This window comes from Echinops telfairi, unplaced genomic scaffold, assembly GCF_000313985.2.
Source record: "Echinops telfairi isolate 266 unplaced genomic scaffold, ASM31398v2 ScPeMD7_7469;HRSCAF=8507_0, whole genome shotgun sequence".
Classification (NCBI taxonomy): domain Eukaryota; kingdom Metazoa; phylum Chordata; class Mammalia; order Afrosoricida; family Tenrecidae; genus Echinops; species Echinops telfairi.
The window spans coordinates 59,081,680-59,101,441 of record NW_022111372.1 but is presented as its reverse complement, the minus strand read 5'-3'; the positions used below and the strand labels follow the sequence as shown (position 1 = coordinate 59,101,441).

At 45.2% G+C, this 19,762-nt stretch overlaps 1 protein-coding gene across 1 annotated transcript in view; it reads left to right on the top strand.

The window, feature by feature from the left end:
- DOCK2 (dedicator of cytokinesis 2) overlaps nucleotides 1–19,762 on the top strand; it is a 526,484-nt gene that overhangs the window by 56,812 nt on the left and 449,910 nt on the right. Inside the window, exons 15-22 of the mRNA XM_004696777.2 lie at nucleotides 4,730–4,828; nucleotides 8,942–9,014; nucleotides 9,303–9,406; nucleotides 11,380–11,563; nucleotides 11,694–11,791; nucleotides 14,451–14,540; nucleotides 16,689–16,789; nucleotides 17,772–17,906. Coding sequence (XP_004696834.2) covers nucleotides 4,730–4,828; nucleotides 8,942–9,014; nucleotides 9,303–9,406; nucleotides 11,380–11,563; nucleotides 11,694–11,791; nucleotides 14,451–14,540; nucleotides 16,689–16,789; nucleotides 17,772–17,906 — 884 coding nt within the window. The remainder of the gene's footprint in view (nucleotides 1–4,729; nucleotides 4,829–8,941; nucleotides 9,015–9,302; nucleotides 9,407–11,379; nucleotides 11,564–11,693; nucleotides 11,792–14,450; nucleotides 14,541–16,688; nucleotides 16,790–17,771; nucleotides 17,907–19,762) is intronic.

Genomic DNA, 19,762 nt, shown 5'->3' with positions numbered 1-19,762 from the left:
ACAGCAGGAGCTTCTCGGTGAGCGTGCTCAGTCTAAGGAGAACTAGTCATCAGAGAGGACTCGCAGGACGCCCGGCAGAGCCAGCAGTGTCAGCAGCGTGGGAACAAGCATTGGGATGCTTCTTTTACAGAACAAAATGAATTGAATTCAGCAACTTGCCCGAGGTCCTCCCATGAGTCTATGGCAGAGTTGGGATTTGAGTCCAGATTCCAGACCCTCTTAGCCACTTCCCTATAATGCCTTTACATTACGAAAAAAAAAATTCCCCAGTTTAGTTCACAGTTTAAAAATGATGCTTATAGCCACTTCTTTCAAATTCTGCAAAGGTGGATTAATTATTTTTTAAATGTAAAGACATACACATAAATGCCTCTCTGTTCATAATTCCTGGCCTTGTTATTCTATATAGCTAATTGAGCAAAATCTAAGTGTTTTAACCCATTTTCCTTTTGTTGGATTTTGAAACATCTCAGAAACCTAAAATAGGAGAAAACCACTTTTCTCAGAGGAACACAAAGGAAATGCAGCGAGACTGTGTGAAAGGAAAATTGCATGACATGAATGTATGGACTGTTGAAGGTATTTTTACCGAACTGCCCATTAGAGGACTTTATAAACATGAAGGTGTTTGCATCCAGTGTCACCACAGGACAAGTTAGAAGGGACAGGAAGCAGCAGAAAGCAGGTGTATCACTTCATTTCTGGTCTGAGTGGAGCAGAACAGACGTGCTTATCAAAGATGATGAGCAGGTATTCTCCGTGCGGAGACGGGAAGGTAACTCTGGGGCACAGCGATAATTTGCAGTTTCATCTATTGGGGAAGTTATGGGGGAGTTGCATTGAATGCCTATTGAAGATTGCTAAGGAAGTCCGTGGGAGGCTCTGCTGTCTCTCTTTGCAGAAATAAACATGACTGCATAATTAGGTGTCAGGAAGTGCATCCAGCCTTCCTGTTTGATACCCATGCAGGGGCCAGCAACCCCCTGCAGGCCATCGATTTGGGGATGTTGACTTCCCCTCCTGCTATAGCGGCACTGGATTTGGGGAGAGCGGGCCAGAGGGTAGAGAAGGGAACCTGTTCTCAGCTCGCAATGGCTTCCTAAGGACATTGTTTGGGATGGAGAGGCTGAGAAGGGGTTCATAGCAGAGAAGCTATAACAGGGTGGTTCTGGGGTCAGCCAGGCAGCAGTGTTCAAATCCCATCCTTTGCTGCTACTGGCCATGCTGTTTGGGGCAAGTTTATCCACTTTGCAGGGAGGTGTGGTAATCTTTTCTCATGGAATTGCAAGTGAGACCCAACGCTAGGGGTAACACCCATGGGCTGCAGTACATACTCAGCCACAGGCAAGAAGGGACCATTCTGTGAAGACAGACCAACTACAGGCTGACACTCTTTGAGGCACTAAAGAGGCTCAAATGGGCAATACAATGTCGATGCCAGAAGCCAGTGTCCAGAGCAGTAAATAGGCTCTCCTGCCGTCCCCAGAGGCTGCCTGCTTTTCTGAAAGTAACCAGGCTATGCGGTGGGGCACATGGAATAGGAGGTGAGACCTGCGTGCTAGGGAACCAGACTCAAAGTCTGGCTCAAGCAGCATTGGCAAATGACCTTGAGCAAGCTATAGAACCCCTCTAAGCCTGAGATTCCCATCTGGAGACAGAGCCAGGGAGGACACCTGACGCTTGTGAATGCCACATGTGGTCATGCACACAGTGTGGCCATCATGAGGCTGGCTGTCATGAACAGAAAGGTGCTTTGAGCTCCAAGCATGGTGGATGCCCTGGATGGATGCTATTTGGCATCTTTCCCATCAGATGGTCTTCTTGTGGGTGCAGATTGCTTTCTGGCTCTCAGAGCGCTTGGCATCTGCCCCGCCACACTTCTCACTTAGTTCCTACAGGGGATGCTGATGATTCCACATTCCTTCTGCCCAAGTCCCTTCTCCAAAGAAGCAGAGTGAGCGAGTAGTCTAGCTCATTCCTACTCAGATCTCCTCAAACTGACCTAAGGCTTCACCGCCCCAACTAGGAGCTTTTACTTTTTCATTGGGGGCCTCAGGGACAGGGGATGTGGGACATTATTGCCCCGCCTTACTTGAGACAGAACACTTTTATAGAGTCTATTCTGACTCTGTAGAACAGAACTTCCCCTTTGAGTTTCTGAGACTGGAATTTTTCACAGGAGTAGAAAGCCTCATCTTTTTCCCAAAGAGTGGCTGGTGGTTTTTGAATCACTAACCTTGCAGTTAGCAGTCCAACATGCAACCATTATTCCACCAGGGCTCCTTACTTGAAACATAGGAATGGATATTTTCCCTGATCCCAAGTCCATTCCTGATGCTCTCTTGACACTTTTTGTCATGCCTGGTTTTACCTACCAAGTGTTGAGAGTGAGGACAGTCTCAGAGAGTCACGGAGACTCCCCCAGCCTTAGGAAATCAACTATTTTCATCATCAGGATCGTTTTGTAAGCTATGGTCGCCTGCCATACAGAAATCTTACTTTCACCAGAGATATATGTGTATTTTCAGATTTTATAAGCTACCTGGGATTCACTCGGGCTGCAGAAACTCCAGGCAATAAAAGTCACGAGATATAAATCTTCGTGGGCTGGAGGACATCTAGGTTGTTGGAGAAAGAACACAGGTCTAGGAGGTCGGGGACTGGGGAGGTAGTACCAGCTCTCCCACTTTGGGGGCCAGTGACTCAACCAACCTCTGATGTAAAGTGGGGATGATGGTGGTCATTTCAGAGATGGCCAGGAAGATTGGAGTAGGGAAGATTCTGTTAAGAGTTCTGTTTGATGGGAGACACAAAGCATCCTTAAAGGGGTTTGAAAAATCTTGCAAGAGTGGCTTGAGTACATTGTCTCAGTGAGTTCTAGGCTGCTCCGTCCCACGACTCCTTGCCCTCTCTCAGAGGGAGTTCAGTGCTTACCGTATTTTTATAGCGATGCGCTCTGAGAGGACTCCATGGCCCTCTCTTCAAGCGGATCCAACCCGGCTGCAGGTAGCAGCAGTCAAAACTGAGACTGGGCTCTTTCTTTGCTTCTTGCTCAAAAGCAAAAAAAGGGGATTTCTAGCTCTTTTTCTCCACTCAACTCACTTGATGAGGCCTTTCAGAGGGCCCAGACTCGGTGACTGTGCTTGGAGCAGAGATGGGGCTAAGGGTGGATTTCCAGGATCCACTGCAGAATCGAGTGGAATCTACTGAGAGGAATGGACTCTCCAACCATAAAACATGTCCAAGATGGACACAGTTTTGCAGTTTCGGAGGGGGTTGGAACCCCCAGGCCCCTGAAACCAATCTTTATGTCTCTAAGAGTCTGGTGCCTTGGAGTGAAATCCATCAATCTGTTATAATAATCAGACCCTAGTTTGGATTTGGTTTCAGAGCCCAACAGTTGGAATCACAGAGATACTGTATGTAACAGACTGACATGCTCTGTTACAAGAGTATTCCTTGTTTCCCAGTGAGTTCCTTTCTGAAAATCTAGGTGTGACTTTATGCCAAAAACACATATTCTAGGTAGACAGAGTTTTGCTCTGTGTTCTCCCTGGCATCTCCTCTTACAATGCCCTTCCCTCTAGGCCAACCTGAATCTCCTTTCAAGAAGCTCAATGGTCACTGCATATATATATATAAACTGCGGGGATGTATAGCTTTAGCATCCAGAACAAGTTTCTCAGAAACTTGTTATATATATACAACTATATATATCATTGATATATATATACATATATATATAATTTTATAGGGGGCCCTTACCGCTCTTATCACAGTACACCAATACATCCATTATGTCAAATACATTTGTACGGTTGTTTCCATCATCATTTTCAAAACATTTTCTTTCTCCTTGAGCCCTTGGTACCAGCTCCTCATTTTTCCCCTCCCTCCTTCATGAACCCTTGATAATTTATAAATGATTATTTTTTTCATGTCTTACACCTGCTACTGCCTCCCTTTACCCACTTTTCTGTTGTTCGTCCCCCTGGGGTGGTGATACATGTCGATCATTGAGATCCGTTCCCCCTTTCTGCTGCTTTGGGCCCCCCAGTGGCACTGTGTTGCTGCAGTGTTTTGTCTGCTCATCCAATGGTTTCTCTACCTCACTGGGAGCTCCTGGCATCAGGTTCAGGGCCCCTGTATCCTCAGTTGAGAACTTTGCATGAGTCTGGTACCCAGAAGATGCTCCGTCAGTGTGGGCTGGGTCAGCCTTCTGTGCCCCAGCCCCTCTCCCCAGACTTGTTCCACAAGCAGGCACCTGTGGGTCTCTCTGGAGCCACACTCTCTCCTTTCACACCTCGCAGACACTAGAAATTCATCAGGAGGAGGTGCTGCTTGACTGACCTGAGCCTGTCTGTAAACTTTGTACACATTCAGATCCAGAGGACAAAGAGAATTAATAAGACTGGTAGTGCATGGCGACTCCAAGGCTGCTTACCATTTACAACAAGGTGGCCATGTCAGCACCTGGCATGCGCCAGTGGTTTCCAGAATGCAAGTAATAGAATTTCTGTAGTTAAGCAGCTGTCATTCCCGGGGCCAAGGATACTCATGTATAAACCTGTAATGTAGAAGGGCTGTGACAGGTCCTGGGCAGGAGGGTTGGGGGTGGCAGGGTTATCCCAGGCCATACGGCTGGCCGTGGCTTTAGGACCCAAACTGGCCAAGCACAGAAAATGGCAATTTCTGCAGAATTTTTTCTACTTTGTTTTTCTTGGGTCAGAATGCAATTGGCGTGGGAGCTGGGGACAAGCCCATGAACGAGTATCACTCCGTTGTATACTATCAAGTCAAACAGCCACGCTGGATGGAGACAGTCAAGGTAAGAACATTGGTAATTAACAGTGGCAACGGTCACGTATCTAGGTCTCATGATGAACCAGGTCGTTTTCAGTGTATTATTTAAGTACGGCCATTTCGGGATTACAGCAACCCTATGAGGTCTCTATGAATTTTATCTCCATTGTATTGAGGAGGAAGCTGTGCCCCAGAGAGGAGAAGTAACGTGCTCAGGGTTACGCTACTGATAAATGTCAGAGCTGAGATTTGAACCTGGGCAGCCTGGCTCTTAATTGATAAGGAAGGGAATGGCTTGGAGCAATTAGCCTTCTTTCTCCGGCTGTGAGACAGATAGGGCGAGGCAGATAGTGGGCTGGTTCCTGGACCCACAGGGCGTAGGTTCATATTCCAATTCTGTCATTCATGAGCCGTTTGAGTTGGGGTAAGTCATCCAACTCCTCGGAGCTCTGGCTTCCTCATCTATAACATGGGAGCAATTGGATGGCTTTGAAGATTCAAGGATTTAATGCACAGAGCACTGTTAGGACAGGATTTGGAAGAGCATATACACTCAATGATTATTATTGTGTTTATAGCATTTTCCTAGTCAGAAAAATGCAACTGGATTTTGCACGCCCTCAAGCTACCCCTCAAGCATGTACTTGCTTCTTTCTTACCCCTCTATAACGTAGAATGGTTCATAGTACCGGGCAGTGTCCCCTGTTCACTGTGTTGTTTGGGTGGGGGTGAGGGTGGGATGTAGATAAGATAGATGCTGTTTTTGCTGTTGCTAGCTGCTGTTATGTTAGACTCCCACTTCATGGTGCCCTCTTGTACAATGGGAATGTTGACTCTAGACCACAGAGTTTCCACTGACTTTCAGAAGTAGACCTCCAGGACTTTTCTTCCTAGTTTGGAAGCTCTGCCCAAGCTTGTTTAGCATTATAGCAGCTTGCAAACCTCCACTCACAAACAGATAGATGGTGACTGTGTGTGAGGTCCTTTGGTGGACACTCAAGCTGGGTCTCTTTCATCGGAGGCAAGACTGCTACCACTGAACTACCAATGTCCCCTGGGGTAGATGTACCCACTGTCATCGAGTTGATTTAGACACACAGTGACTTTATATATGGTTTCCATGGCTTTTAGATCTTTATGGGAGCAAATAGCTGTCTGTGCATCCCTGAGAGCGGCTACTGGGTTAGAACCGCTGACCTTATGGTTAGCAGCCCAAGGTGTAACCCATTATGCCACCAGGGCTCCTTCCAAATATTGGATGCTGGGTCTCTCTCAATATTTTTATTATGCAGTGTGTCCCTGTGTTAGGCCGAGTTGAGTAGAGTGTCACAAATCCAGTGACACTCATAGATGTATAAGAAAGAACTTTAAATCAAGAAATAATTATCAAGAAAGCATCCCAGCCCAGTCCAACTCAAGTCCATAAGTCCAATACTAGTCCCTAAGTCCCTCTTCAGAGTCACATAGCCACATGCAATGATGCAGAATGCAGGAACATCACAGGGTGGTAGAGTTGAGTGGGTCCAAGGTTGGTGGAAACATGACAGAGCTCTGGCAGTGATCAGGGTCAGTGAGTCTCAGGAGGCAGGAAGATGAAGGAGGAGAGAGAGAAGGAGGTTCCCAGGCTCCTCCTTATGAGAAGGCCACACCCACAAGGAGACAGCATCAGGCTGTGACCTGACTGACGGGTTTGACTCCACTCCTAGCCAGGAGGGTCTAGTGGTCATAAAATCATCTAACTACCACAGCCCTCAAAAGGATGCTCTGTGGAATATGAATTAAGGGATGCTACTGTAAAGTAATGTTCCCTAGAAAAATAAATTAGAGAAATACTGAGAAGTTTGAGAACAAAGTCAAAAAGCCTCTTGATTACACACTCTCAGATCCGCTCGGCTGCACATAGGCTATGCATCTGTAAAAAGAAGAGAGGGTTTCCCAAGCCTCATGAACCACAGTGCAGCTTTCCCTTTAGTCCCGGCGTCACGTCCCAGGGCTACGATCCTGTTGGGTGTGTTTTGAAAATCCCTTGTTCTACTATCAGTACTTAGAAGCAAGGAGGACGAGGCTTAGTCTTGCATACTTTGAACATGTTATCAGGAGAGACCAGTCCCTGAAGAAGGACATCATGTTGGTAAAGTAAGGGGTAGTTAAAAAGAGGAAGGCCCTCAAGGAGATGGGTTGACACAATGAGCTGCAACAATGAGCTCAAACCTGGGCACAATTGTGAGGATGCTCAGTGTTCAGTGGTTCTGTTGTGCACTGGGTCTCTGTGGGTTGGAACTGACTGAATGGCACCTAGCAATAACAACAACAATCTCAGCAGGATTTGGGGCAGAGGTTTGATGAATGGATGTGACTGTGGACAACATTGAAGAATACATGATGATTTACTGTGTGAAGTGTCCAGTTTAGTTTTGGGGTCAATGATAGACATACTTCTGGGAGTGATTTAGAATGACAGAAAGAACTGCTCGCCCTTTGAATCACAGCACCACATGCCATCCATCAAGGCTAAGGGGCTTCAGAAGCTCATGCCTGGATCTGAATGATCCCTGGCAGGGACCCAGGGGTGTGCTAGGTGGTGAACATGGTATCCTAGTGGGTGAGCACCATGACACTCTTGACCAGCTTTCACTGGTCTGGAACCTCGTTAATGTGCAGCTGTCACACAATTGTCTGAGTGGTGCCCAGCCCACTGAGCTGTGCCATCCTGTTCATCAGGGAAGACTGGAGGAGTTTGGGAGCCCATGTGAGGCTCAAAAATGCCACCTAATGTTGTGGGCCCTGTTGTGAAGGTGCCGCAGGTGGAAGTGGCATTAACTCCAATATCCACATCTGTTGATTATCACAGTAAGCAGATGGGAATCTCTTGCACAGGAAGAAGAAAGCAAATTTGGAATCAATTGTGTGAACAGCACAGGAAGGACCCCAGATTCAAATAGCTCTGCTGTGTAATTAGTAGAATGCTTCACTCACCTTGTTCTCTGACCCCAAACGTCAGGAATACACATGACTTCATTGCCAGTGATGGCAATCTAAGTCTCAGTGGTTCTTACCTGGTCATATCCATCCCGATAGCGACTTGTCCAACTTTGGCCTCAGAAAGTCATTGGACTGGGCTGGTTTTCTCTTCTTCGTATTCTTTTAGCCTTTGTCATCTGGCTGCTATGTGTCACCTCCACATGGCCCACAAGCAGGGACTGCCTTACAATAGTGTGGCCGGTGCTTCACATAATTGTAGCTCATCATAACCATTCAGTATGCAGTGAAATTGGACTGCAGTTGCCCACAAGGTTCTTAGCTCTTTTGCTCTGTCTGAACACACATTAAGACCCCCTAGAAAGTGCCTCAAAGTATACATCTGTTTGATTTTTTTATACTCATCCGGACATCTGTAAATTTGCACCCTTTTAAAATCAGAATGCTTTCCATGCAGATAGCGAAGCCTCCCTGTGTTGACCAGACTTACACAGCATGGAGAAAGCTGTGAAGCTCTGGGAGGGAGGGCCGTTGCAGGGTCAGTTCTAATGCATCTCCATCAGGGGTGCCAGGAGTCCACTCACCAGACACCTGTGCTGGGGGGGCAAAGATGGTCTTTGCTCAGTATCTTCAGAAATAGAAGCATCCGGATATATGTCCATCCAAGGATGGGAATGAGCCCTAGGATTTTTCCAAATATGATTGAATTAAAGCATTTATATTAATTTGCATAAACGAAAGTCCGCTAGCAATCCCCCTAATGCCCATTCCTAATTTGCTAAGCCCTGCTGAAATGCCAGAAACTCCTGGAGTGTGGAGGGTGCATTGTGCACTTTTGCAGTGATTCAAATTTGGTGCTTAAGTTATGTGACTTTTATATCAATTTGGGGAGATTCATTTTTCCTCCCTATAATTTACAGACCTCTTTTCATTGGCTGGGGATGCAATTTGCCAAATGGATTACATTTGGTGCTTTATTTTCTCTTCATTGCTAGTTCTTATGTAATTTATTTACAGCTCATCAGACCTGATGGATGGGTAATAAATCAGTGTGCGGTGCTCTCAGTTAAACGGCCAGGTTGTCTTTGGGGGGCTAGGGTGGGGGTGGGAAGGGCCCCTTAACCCACTGTCTTCTGAGTGCTGGTTTCTGTCTGTTGAGGTGGCAGTCCCTATTGAGGACATGCAGAGGATCCATCTGCGGTTCATGTTTCGACATCGATCATCGCAGGAATGTGAGTACCCAGCGCACCAGCACCCAGGGCAGTGGTTCTCAACCTTCCTACTGCTGCCACCCTTTCATACAGTTCCTCCTGTGGTGGTGACTCCCCAACCACAAAATTATTTTCGTTGCTGTAATTATGCTGCTGTTATGAATTGGGTGACCCCCGTGAAAGGGTTGTTCAACTCCCAAAGGGGTCTCAACCCATAGGTTGAGAACCGCTGGCCTTAATGGAGAAGGAGAGGTGAGGTTGGTGGCCCATGGACCATTCTCTTTCCTGACCTCACCTTGTTGTTTCCAGCTAAGGATAAAGGAGAGAAGAACTTTGCCATGTCCTATGTGAAGTTGATGAAGGAAGATGGAACCACTCTGCACGACGGATGCCATGACCTGGTCGTTCTCAAGGTGCGATGAGCTGGAACTAGTGCCCTCTGTAGGGAGGGCAGCATGGGAAGTGAGGGGTGATGACCGGATTGTTAGGGTTAGCAGCCCAGTGAACCACTTGCAGTTGACTAGATGCCAACTCACGGTGACCGCATGGGCAGCTGAGTAGAACTGTGCTCCTTAGAGTTTCCAAGGACTGGTTTTTCAGAAGTGGATTACCAGGTCCTTTTTCCAAGGCACCTCTGGGTGGGCTCAAGTCTCCCAACTTCTGTTTAGCAGCTGAGCTTGTTGACCACTTACACCATCCAAGGACCCCATGGTTCACAGCTGGAGCCCCAAAATCTTACCTAAAAGGGCTTAAGCCCTCATCGCACTACTTACCAGCTGTGTGGCTTTGGGTAACGCTCTGTGTGCTCATGAATGAGTCCTTCTTGGAGACTTGTAAGGACTGTAGGAGAAGGCACATGTAAACCCTGGATAAATGGCAAAAGTTGTTATTCCATAGGGAATGGGTGGTAGACTCCAAAGACTCGCTGGGTTATGTAGAAGACCAGCAAGAAAGATTTGAGAGCTGCCTCGATCGATTAATGAGAAATGTTAGCATGTGCAGTTCAGCTCTTCCTGCTCCTTACCATCTGAATGGTGTGTATGCCGGACTCTCCGTTTTCTGAGCGGTCATGACATGTCCCACGTGAAAACGCCTCAGGTACAAAGAAGGGCTCCAACCTTACTATTATTGTTTTAGATCATGAAATTTAGGTTACTTTTGTGAAGTGACAGAAGGCTTCTGTCAGCATTTGATTGAAGGCCAAGTGTGTGGCCGAGGTTAATTGGCCAGCACCTTGAATTTGGCATCCTCCACCGATAGGCTAAAATTTCTCTTTCCACTGTGTTTCCCGTGGAAAACACAGACTCGCTAAGTCTCATCACATGATAGTCTTCTCTAAGCTTCTCAGAGTTTTCTGGAAAACCCCTCTTTCTTTGGCATACTCTCTTGTTTTCTCCTTTATTACTCCGTGAGACAGTGCTTGGCTTGAAAGCCATTTCCCCCACCCAATTGTGACTTGCTCGAGGGCAGAGGCCCAGTTGCACTCAGCTTATCATTTAGACAGCCGCTGGAAGTCCCCCTTTCCTCATCTGTCAACAGGTGGTGGCACAGTCATACGGTTGTGCTGAAGCTCATCTGAGATGAACTAAGGGCAGTGCAGCTTCTGCTGCAGAGTCAGGGCTCAGTACATGTCATCTCCAGTGCTCCATCCCAGCTTCTCAGGGACGTGTGCTAGTCACTCCGAGAAGTATTGTATTGCGTCACTTCACTTCTCCTGAGAAACACCAGGAGTAGGTCAGAGTATTATCCTTAGGCTGTCCAGTTCCTGTTGAGCTGACTCCCACTCGCAGCGACCTCATGGATGTACGTCAGTGCACCACTGTGCTCCTTAGGGTGTGTCACGACGGCGTTTTCAGAACTAGACCGCCAGACTTTTCTTCCAAGGTGTCTCTTGGTGGCCTGGAACCGTCAAACTTTTGGTTAGCACCTAAGTGGGTTCATCATTTCACAGAAACAAAGCACAGAAAAGCCAAGGAATAGAGCCAAAATGACAATTGTAGATGGTGGAACCAGGTCAAACTCCCAGGACCGTCTAATTGTATGTCCTGCGTTGGCTGTGAACTTCTGTAAACAGATTCCCTTTCCTGCTAGGGGCATTTGTGGTGATCTCCAAATACTCTTGATGGATTGAAAGTGGTCTGTCTGGGAACCCTCAATTTCTCCTCTCTCACTCTCTCTTTTTTCCATTAATGAAGCTCACGGAGGCTTTTCATTAATATAATTTTAGATTCTTTCCTATTGAGTGAGAAAACAGCCCTGACTTACCCACAGCAGTTTAGTATTCTTTGATGATTTCCTTTGATTCTTTTGACCCTCCACATCCTGCAGCGCGGCAAGCCCTGTTTAAGCCAGGGCTGGTAACCTTGATGCGGGGCCTCGTTTTCAGGGCGACAGCAAGAAGATGGAGGATGCCAGCTCTTACCTGACTCTTCCTTCGTATCGACACCACGTGGAAACCAAGGGGTCCACCCTGAGCCGGAGCTCTAGCAGTGTCGGGGGGCTCTCTGCCAGCTCCCGGGATGTGTTCTCCATCTCCACTCTGGTGTGCTCCACAAAGCTTACTCAGAACGGTAAAGGCACCATGGGGGACTCATATGAGTGCATGTGGAGGTGTGGGTGGGTGTATGCTCGCACGCGGAAAATTCTGCTCAGAACCCTTTAGACCAATAATGGTAACCCTACTTGTCTGGACGGTTTTAGTGGGCCTGCTGGGTTTACTGAAATGGCGCATGAAACCCCAACTCCTACAGGAGAATTTAGAGAAATTGAAGATCGTGGACGGAGAAGAAGTGGTGAAGGTCAGTGGGGCCTCCTTGTTTGTATGTCCATGTTCTAGTGACAGAGGCTTGGTGGCTTCTGGGGAGAAATGAACTGTTGAAGGAGTGGACATAACTCTTTTCTCTGATGGTGAGTCACACTGTGACAAGTTGCCATTAAAAGCTCACTGCCACCTTGTCTTTTCTAACTCCGAGTGGCCCCAGAGGACAGCATAGAACCGCTCCATAGGGCTCCTGAGACTGTCAATCCTTAGGGCAGCAGACAGCCCCATCTTTGTTCGGTAGAGCGGCTGTTGGCCTTGACTCGCCCACCTCCTGATTAGCAGCCCAGTGTTTAAACCACCGCACACCCAGGGCTCCTGCCGGTTTCCATGGGGAAGCCTCGTCGGGAAATCTGGGGATCTGACTGGGTTCAGTGCCATGGAGTGTGAGGGACATATGGTCGTTGTCAGTCTCTGGGAAGAGTTAAGTCTAAGTTTGGCTCCAAATTCATCCACTTGCCATGATATAAGGGGACTTCAAGAAATTTTGGGGAAAATGGAATTGTAACATAATAGAATTTCCCCCACAAACTCTTTGTGACACTGTTATGACTGTTGCCAATCTGTTAGGATTGTTAGGATCGTTGTAAGCCATACTATGTAAAGACTACTCAGCAAGTCTCTACGGCATAGTACATGATTACGGAGCTAAATCACTCAAAAACATACAGTTCAATAAGGAGAAACTATTTTTGTTGATATATGTTGCTATCGTAGTACTCTATGCCTGGTATTGTTTGAAATAAAGTATTCTTGGCTTTCTCTGCTCAGAGTGCAGCATGTATTAAAGGCGAGAAAGGGGAAGACATCAGGCTCCCATTTTAAGTGAAAGGCTCAGAAAGCAAAGCAGACGGCAGGCGCAGTGCTGTGCCCTTGTGGCGGTGGAGAAGGTGAAGCGCCTTAGGCAGGGCTGATGAAAGACGCCCTCTCGGCGGCAGCACGCACTTGGACAAGTGCTTCCCAGCAGTCCTGCTGCTCTTGTCCCATCATGAGCCCGGTACAGCAGAAACTCTGGGATTAATGGCTTTCCAGGGTAGTTCTGTATTTGGAGGAACTGTAGTGTTTATTGACCCATGCTTTAAGAAGGAGAGGAATGAAGTTTATTTAATTGCCCATACATAGAGAAGCAGTGGTAGACTTTCCAGATCGATGCTCTAAACATGCAATATTGACCCCCTTACCTGCTTCAACAATGGCGGGGGAATTCCCCAGACAACCTCTTCTATAAGGTCTGTTTCTTTGGGGCAGCACGGGGATATCATCTGGAAAGAAATACTATTATTTTATCTTTGCCTTATTCTGCTCCCTCACCCCCCAACAACAACAACGACAACTTTGTTATTGCAGTATAATAGACAGACCCAAACTAAACTCACTGCCATCAAGTCAGTGCTGATTCTAGTGACCCTGTGGAGGCAGGGTAGAACGGGCCCTGTGCCTTTCTGAGACGGATTTTTTTGTGGCTGTAGAAAACCCCTTCTTTCACCCACAGCGCAGCTGGTGGTTTGAGACCGTTGGCCTTGCCGGTGGCAGTCCAACTTGTAACCAGGACACCACCATAATATGCAGACAGGAAAATAAGTTCATAGCCTTATCTCGAGAGTGCAGCAGAGCAATACATGTTTACACATGTACACACGCATGTACCCACCACCAGGTCAAGGTAAAGACCATTTTCAGCCTTGTAGGTTTCCTCGGGTCTTTTCCCAGTCAGAAACCGCCTGCTCCCTCAATGTAACCACCGTTCAGATTACCATCACTCTGGATGGCCCTCTGAATTTATACAGATGGATCATAAAAAATGAACATGGGAGTGTCTGTCATTTTCCACAATGCAATGTCTGTGACAGTTTTAGTGTCATCGTTGCATGACCGAGTAGTTGTGCCTTTTTGCTGCTGTGCAGTATACTGTAATGAGAAAATATCACGATGTAGTCCCCCTTCTTCTGGTGATGGACAGTTAGGTTGCTTCAAATTCTGGCTCTTATGTGTAAAACCGTAATGAACCTCTTTATTCATCTAGTAACTTAATTTAAACCCTCACTGTCCTCTTTTCAACCCTTGGTAACCACTAATCATATTTAGACTCAAAGTAGTTGCTGATTTTAGATCTTTCATATATGTGAGATTATATAAAATGTGTTCTTTGGTATCTGGCTTGTTCCACTCAGCCCACTGTTCTGATAGATTTACTCAGGTCTCAGCCCACCACAGATCTGCATTCGTTTGTTGATTGGTACTTGGCTGTTTCCATTTTCGGCTATTTGAATCGTATCACAATGAACTGGTGTTTACTGTCTGCTTCACCTCTGCTGTCCATTCTTTTGGGTATGTCCATAGGCATGGTATTGGGGGTTCACATCACAGTTTGACATTTCGAGGATCCTCCAAATTGTTTTCCACAACAGCTGCACCACTTTACCTTCCAATAGCCATCGAGGAGTGTCACCATTTCTCTACAGCGTTGTCAATCCTGGTTATTTTCATTTCTAATAGTAGGCCTCCTAGCTTGTACTGCAGCGAATCCCTTGAACATGCCTGAGAGTAGCTGTGTGCCCTCGTTCTCTTGGTCAGCCCTCACAGTGGGATGTATGCCTCATCTGCATGCTTCCTTAATGTGATCTTCGTGATTTGTCTAGTTTCTCCAAGACACTCTGGATGCCCTCTTCAACATCATGATGGAGCATTCTCAAAGCAATGAGTACGACATCCTTGTCTTTGATGCACTGGTAAGACCGAGGGCGGGCATTTGGTGGGCATTAGCATGTGTCTACTGTGAGAGTACGGAGAAGCCGTAGTCATTGTGTTTCATCTCCTAACTCCTGTAGAGGCAGTGGGATATTTGCCAGCCAGGCCAATGAAGAATTTATGGCTTTGTTTTATTTATTGATGTCTATATTCATTTGAAAGCATGAGTGAAATGTGAAAATGGGAATGTTCATTGTTGATGTCAGGTCAGTGCTGTTGAAAGTACAGTAAAGCTGGAGACTGTGATTGATGCCCTCAGCTTTGCACGGGTCTTGGGAGCCAGTCTCTGGCAAAGTTGTGAAGCACACAGTATATTTCCTAGCTCTCCATTTTACCTCCTTCTTCCTCATATTCTCCAACTTCTCATAACCATTCTATTTTCCCTGCCTAGAAACGTTCACAGTGGAATGTCACTCACGTCTTTCTTCAATAATTTCAAATGGTCTCTTCTCCTCTCTCTGTCCCAACTCATGTTTTCTTAGGATCACACAGAAACAAACATAAGATACATCTGCATTGTGACAATGTTCTATATCCTACTTTGGTAAATAGTGACGGGGCCTCAAAAGATTGTGAACAGTCAACTGAGAAGCAACTAATGGTCTCTCTCCATCCAGAGGAGATACGTGTGATGAAAGAGAAGACACATGGAAACACTTGGCCCAGTGGACTAATGAACATCAGTCTCCATGACTCTGAGACCAGGAAGACTAGATGGTGCCCTGCTACCCCTACCAGCTGCTTTAAAAAGGGATCACATTAGAAATTCATGGGTAGAGTAGGAGAAAAATGTGGAACCAAATTCAAAGTCATAAAAGAGATCAGACTTATGGATTGGATAGAGGTTGGTGAACCACCCAGAATGTGGTCCTTAGTCACCCTTCAAGTTGAGACCTGAACTTACCCCCAAGGCTCAATTTTCATCCAAACAATAGACAGGTCTATAAGGCAAACAATAACAACCCTTTGATGCTCAAAGGGCAGCATTTACCTAAGGACAACATTTGGGAGGGTTAAGAAAGTGGGGAGAATGAAAAGAGGAAACAGAGGGAGGCAGTGGAATAAGTAACATTACCTTGAAGAGATTACAGTGAATGGGATGAAACGAAATGTGTATGGATTGTTGAATGTAAAGCGGATGATCTGCTCTATAAACCTCTACCCAATTAATAATAAATAGTTATAAAACCTATTTAATCCTCTCTACCTACCCCCCCCACCAAGTAACCTCGATATCCAAGTATTACTGGTCCCAACCCTTTTAACCCATGCCAAGGGCCTTTTCATTTTCACAGAGGGTGCTTGGGGGACAACCATCCCTCTTTAGCCCAGTGCTTCCCAAGAGGACCCCGCGGGTGCAATGCTAGCCCTGATAGAAAGGGTTTCCAGAAAAAAAATGATACTTTGATGAAATAACTTTGTTCCTTCAACCATCTATCTGTGCTGCTGACATTTGTGGGGCAGCTGCTTGTGTAAGTGTTGTTGTTGTCATGCGGTGCCATGCATTAAGTTCCCACTCTTAGACACCCCATGCACAGCAGAACTGGTCCCCATCCTCTCCATTGTTTTTAGGCCTGAGCCCAGTGTTGCAGCCACGGTGTCAATCCATCTCATCAGTGGTCTCTTCCTCTTTTTTTCTGCCCTGCCACTTTACCAAGCATGATCCCCTTCTCCGAGGACTGGTCTCTCTTAACAACATATGAAAAGTGTTTGAGATGAAGTCTCACCATCCTTGCCTCTAAGGAGCATTCTGGCTGTACTTCTTCCAAGACAGATCCATTTGTTCTCTTGGCAGCCCATGGTACTTTCAGTATAAGTATTAATGTAGGTACTGAGGAGGTGCTATCCATTGCCAGATGCTCTTAGAGATTCATGATGCATATACGTATATTTAAGACTCAGAAAAGTCCCCAATAAAGAAAGCAGTTTAACGATGGTTATCTAGGATTTCTCAAACTCATTGACCATGAGAGTTTTTCATGTTTTAGTGCCCTGTGGCAAGCTAACTCCTGGACAAATGGGTGAGAAATAAAAAAATATATATTGATAGAGGTTCAGTTATGTCATGCAAATAGAGCTTCTTCTCCTAGGTGTGCCTTGAGAATATCATGTCCTTGTGTCTTCCTCAGATCTACATCATAGGACTCATTGCTGACCGGAAATTCCAGCATTTCAACACAGTACTGGAGGCTTACATCCAGCAGCATTTCAGTGCTACCCTGGCTTACAAGTAAGTCACTGTACGCATGGGGATTACTGAGTCACCTCTTCTAATCCTGCCAAGGAGCCCTGCTTCAAACTCACCAGCTTCTCTGAGGGAGGAAGAAGAGGCTGTCTGTTTCCTTAAAGATTGACAGTCTCAGAAAGTCTATCTAAGGTTGTTATGAGTCTGAGTCGACTCTAAGACAGGGGGTGGTGGGGATATTCCTACAGGATGGCTAGGGCACAAGGAAACATGAGAGTCCTCTTTTGGTAAACAGCTGGTATGAATTCTTCCTTTTCTGATTTACTCAATCCACTGCAAGCATGCCTAGGTTATTTGAATACCAATAAAAATGTATAAGCCCACAGGTTTGGATCAATAGCATAGTGACAGAAATGCTTGGAGGTGTCCATTTATCTACTCAATCATTGATTTATTCAACTCTCCTTTGTTGAGCAGCTACTTGTGTGGGCACTGGGATTCCAAGGCGAGGGGGAAGGGACTACTCATGACGAGTAGCTCAGTCTTCCTCAGGTGTTCCTAGCAGTCAGGCTGGACAAGGATGCTGAAAAGGCTCATGGGGCAGTGGATGATGGGATTAAAAAAATCTGGCCAAATAATTTGAATTTCTGATGGCAGGAATAGACATGGAAATTTTATGAAGAAGGAAGGTCCATGATATTATAAGACCATTTTCTGTAGGAAGAAAAGACGAGAAAGGTCTTTGTCACCATTATTCCCACTTATATTCTGATGATGTTAAGTTTTCCTGATCAAAATATGTTCCCCCTCATTAGGTTTTTCTTTATTGATGTTTTAGGGACAGTGAATACTGATTCACTCTCTGTAATAAATAGACATTTTAAACAAAGCTATTTTTTATGCTTGCAAAGAATTGAGTGAGCTTGACTATTCTACCATTTTTAACCTTTGAGTGCTAATTAGATAATGAATTGCTGTGCTGTGGGATGGGAAGGGATGCATTCTGAAAATATAATCCTTGATTCAGGAAGCTGATGACAGTTCTGAAGACATACTTGGATACCTCCAGCAGAGGAGAGCAATGTGAGCCTATCCTTAGAACTCTGAAAGCTTTGGAATATGTGTTCAAGTTCATTGTTCGGTCCAGGACATTATTTTCACAGTGAGTACTTGTCATGTAAGTGATGGATTAGCGCTGCAATTCCTCTGGGGTCGAGTGGTATTTGTTCTGTTGGAGAAACTCTTCTAAAGAATTATATCCAGTTGTCATTCAAAAACAACTTTTAGAAACCCCAACTTAGAGAGTTATGAATATATAATAACTATATCCTCCAAGTTCATTTGGGGGAGGTGGGGGGGTGAAGAAAAAAGAGGGAAACATGTTTCTCAGTCTGAAACTAACCCTTTGTAGATTTACGTTTCATCCAAAGGATGTGATTTGTGATTTGAGGCTCTTCTGTGTTGCATGTAACATTTTTCATTTGATTTGAGATATGGTGAAAACTTACCAGGACTCTACATTAAGTGATGGAGGGACTAGTGTTGGGGAGAGTAGAATTCAAGTGCCTTGACATTTATTTGGCTCTAGTAGATTGTACAAGAACAGATGAGCAGGTATTTGTAGTTCATATGTTTGCCCTTGAAAGATCCTAGACGCCATTGAGTGAGCTGGTGTGTTAAAGCATCTGAGACTTGCTATTTGGTGGTCAGCATCTCAGAGGGAGCTGCAGTTTTGAAGGACTTTAGAGGTGGAGACATTCAAATGTAACTTGCAAAAGCACAATTCATGTTCAATCCAGCTTTAAGGCAAAGTTTAGAGGGTTGCTTTGTGTGTAATTAGTTTGGTTCTGCGTAATAAGTAATAAAAACATACAGGGAATATTGATAAGGATTTTTTAAATCAGTGAATGAAGAAAATACAACTTAAACTGACTTAGGAAGAAATAGGACTCTATTGTATTTCATACTCTGGAACAACCCAGAGGGAAGACTCAATTTTCCATTCCTCATCAATTTGCCATTGTTAGCAGAGTAGATGGGGTGATTGATTCACAATGGCCAATGCCAGTCCATTTCAGCTCACTAATGTCTAGGATATCGATCTTCAAGTGTTCTATTTCAATTTAATGACTTCCAATTTTCCTTGACTCATGTTTTATACACTCCAAATTCTGATTTTGAATGGGGAGTTGCAGCTGTTTCTTCTCATTTTGTGTCATGCCTCCTTAGCAAAAGGTCCTGAAAGTTTTACTCTGTCAACATCATTAAGGTTTACTGTAGAAACCACCAGCCACTTCACAGAAGAAAGATGAGACTTTCCACTCCCCAAAGAGTCACAGCCTCAGGAACCATAGAAAGCAGCTCTGTTCAGCCCTCTTGGGTGACTATGAGTCAGGACTGACTTGGTGTCAGTGAATTTGCTTTGAGTCCGGCTAAACTTTCAGGAGGCAGCCTTCTTTGTTTTTTCAGTGTGAAAGAACAACTCAAGCTCTATTTTGAAATACTGTGATGTCAGTGATAGTTTAATATCCAAATGCCTCCAAGAAGACCAGTTAATTTGATTATTATTCAACGTTTCACACTAGCAACTAATGCTAAAGAAGAAGAAATTGAGATTTTTTTTTTTACCATATTCTGTGGTCTAAAATTGATCAAACATGCAATCGTGATGCACTTAGCATTACTGGTAATTAGAATGTGAAAGTGTAAAGCAAAGAACAAGGATTAATAGTTGGGAAATACTATGGCCTTAATGATAGAAATAATGCTGGAGATTTCATGATAACGTTTTGAAAGACCAATGACTTAATCGTTGTAAATACCATTTTTCAACAACATAAAGAGTAACTATGCTTGTACACATGAACCTTTCCAGACTGAATGCACAGAATCAAATTATCTACATACAGACACTGATTGCTGAAGAGAACATCAACTACTCACATGCATATTCTAACCGAAGCTAAAGAAAATTAAAATAAGTCCATGAATGCCAAAGAACAGACTTGAGTATACTCC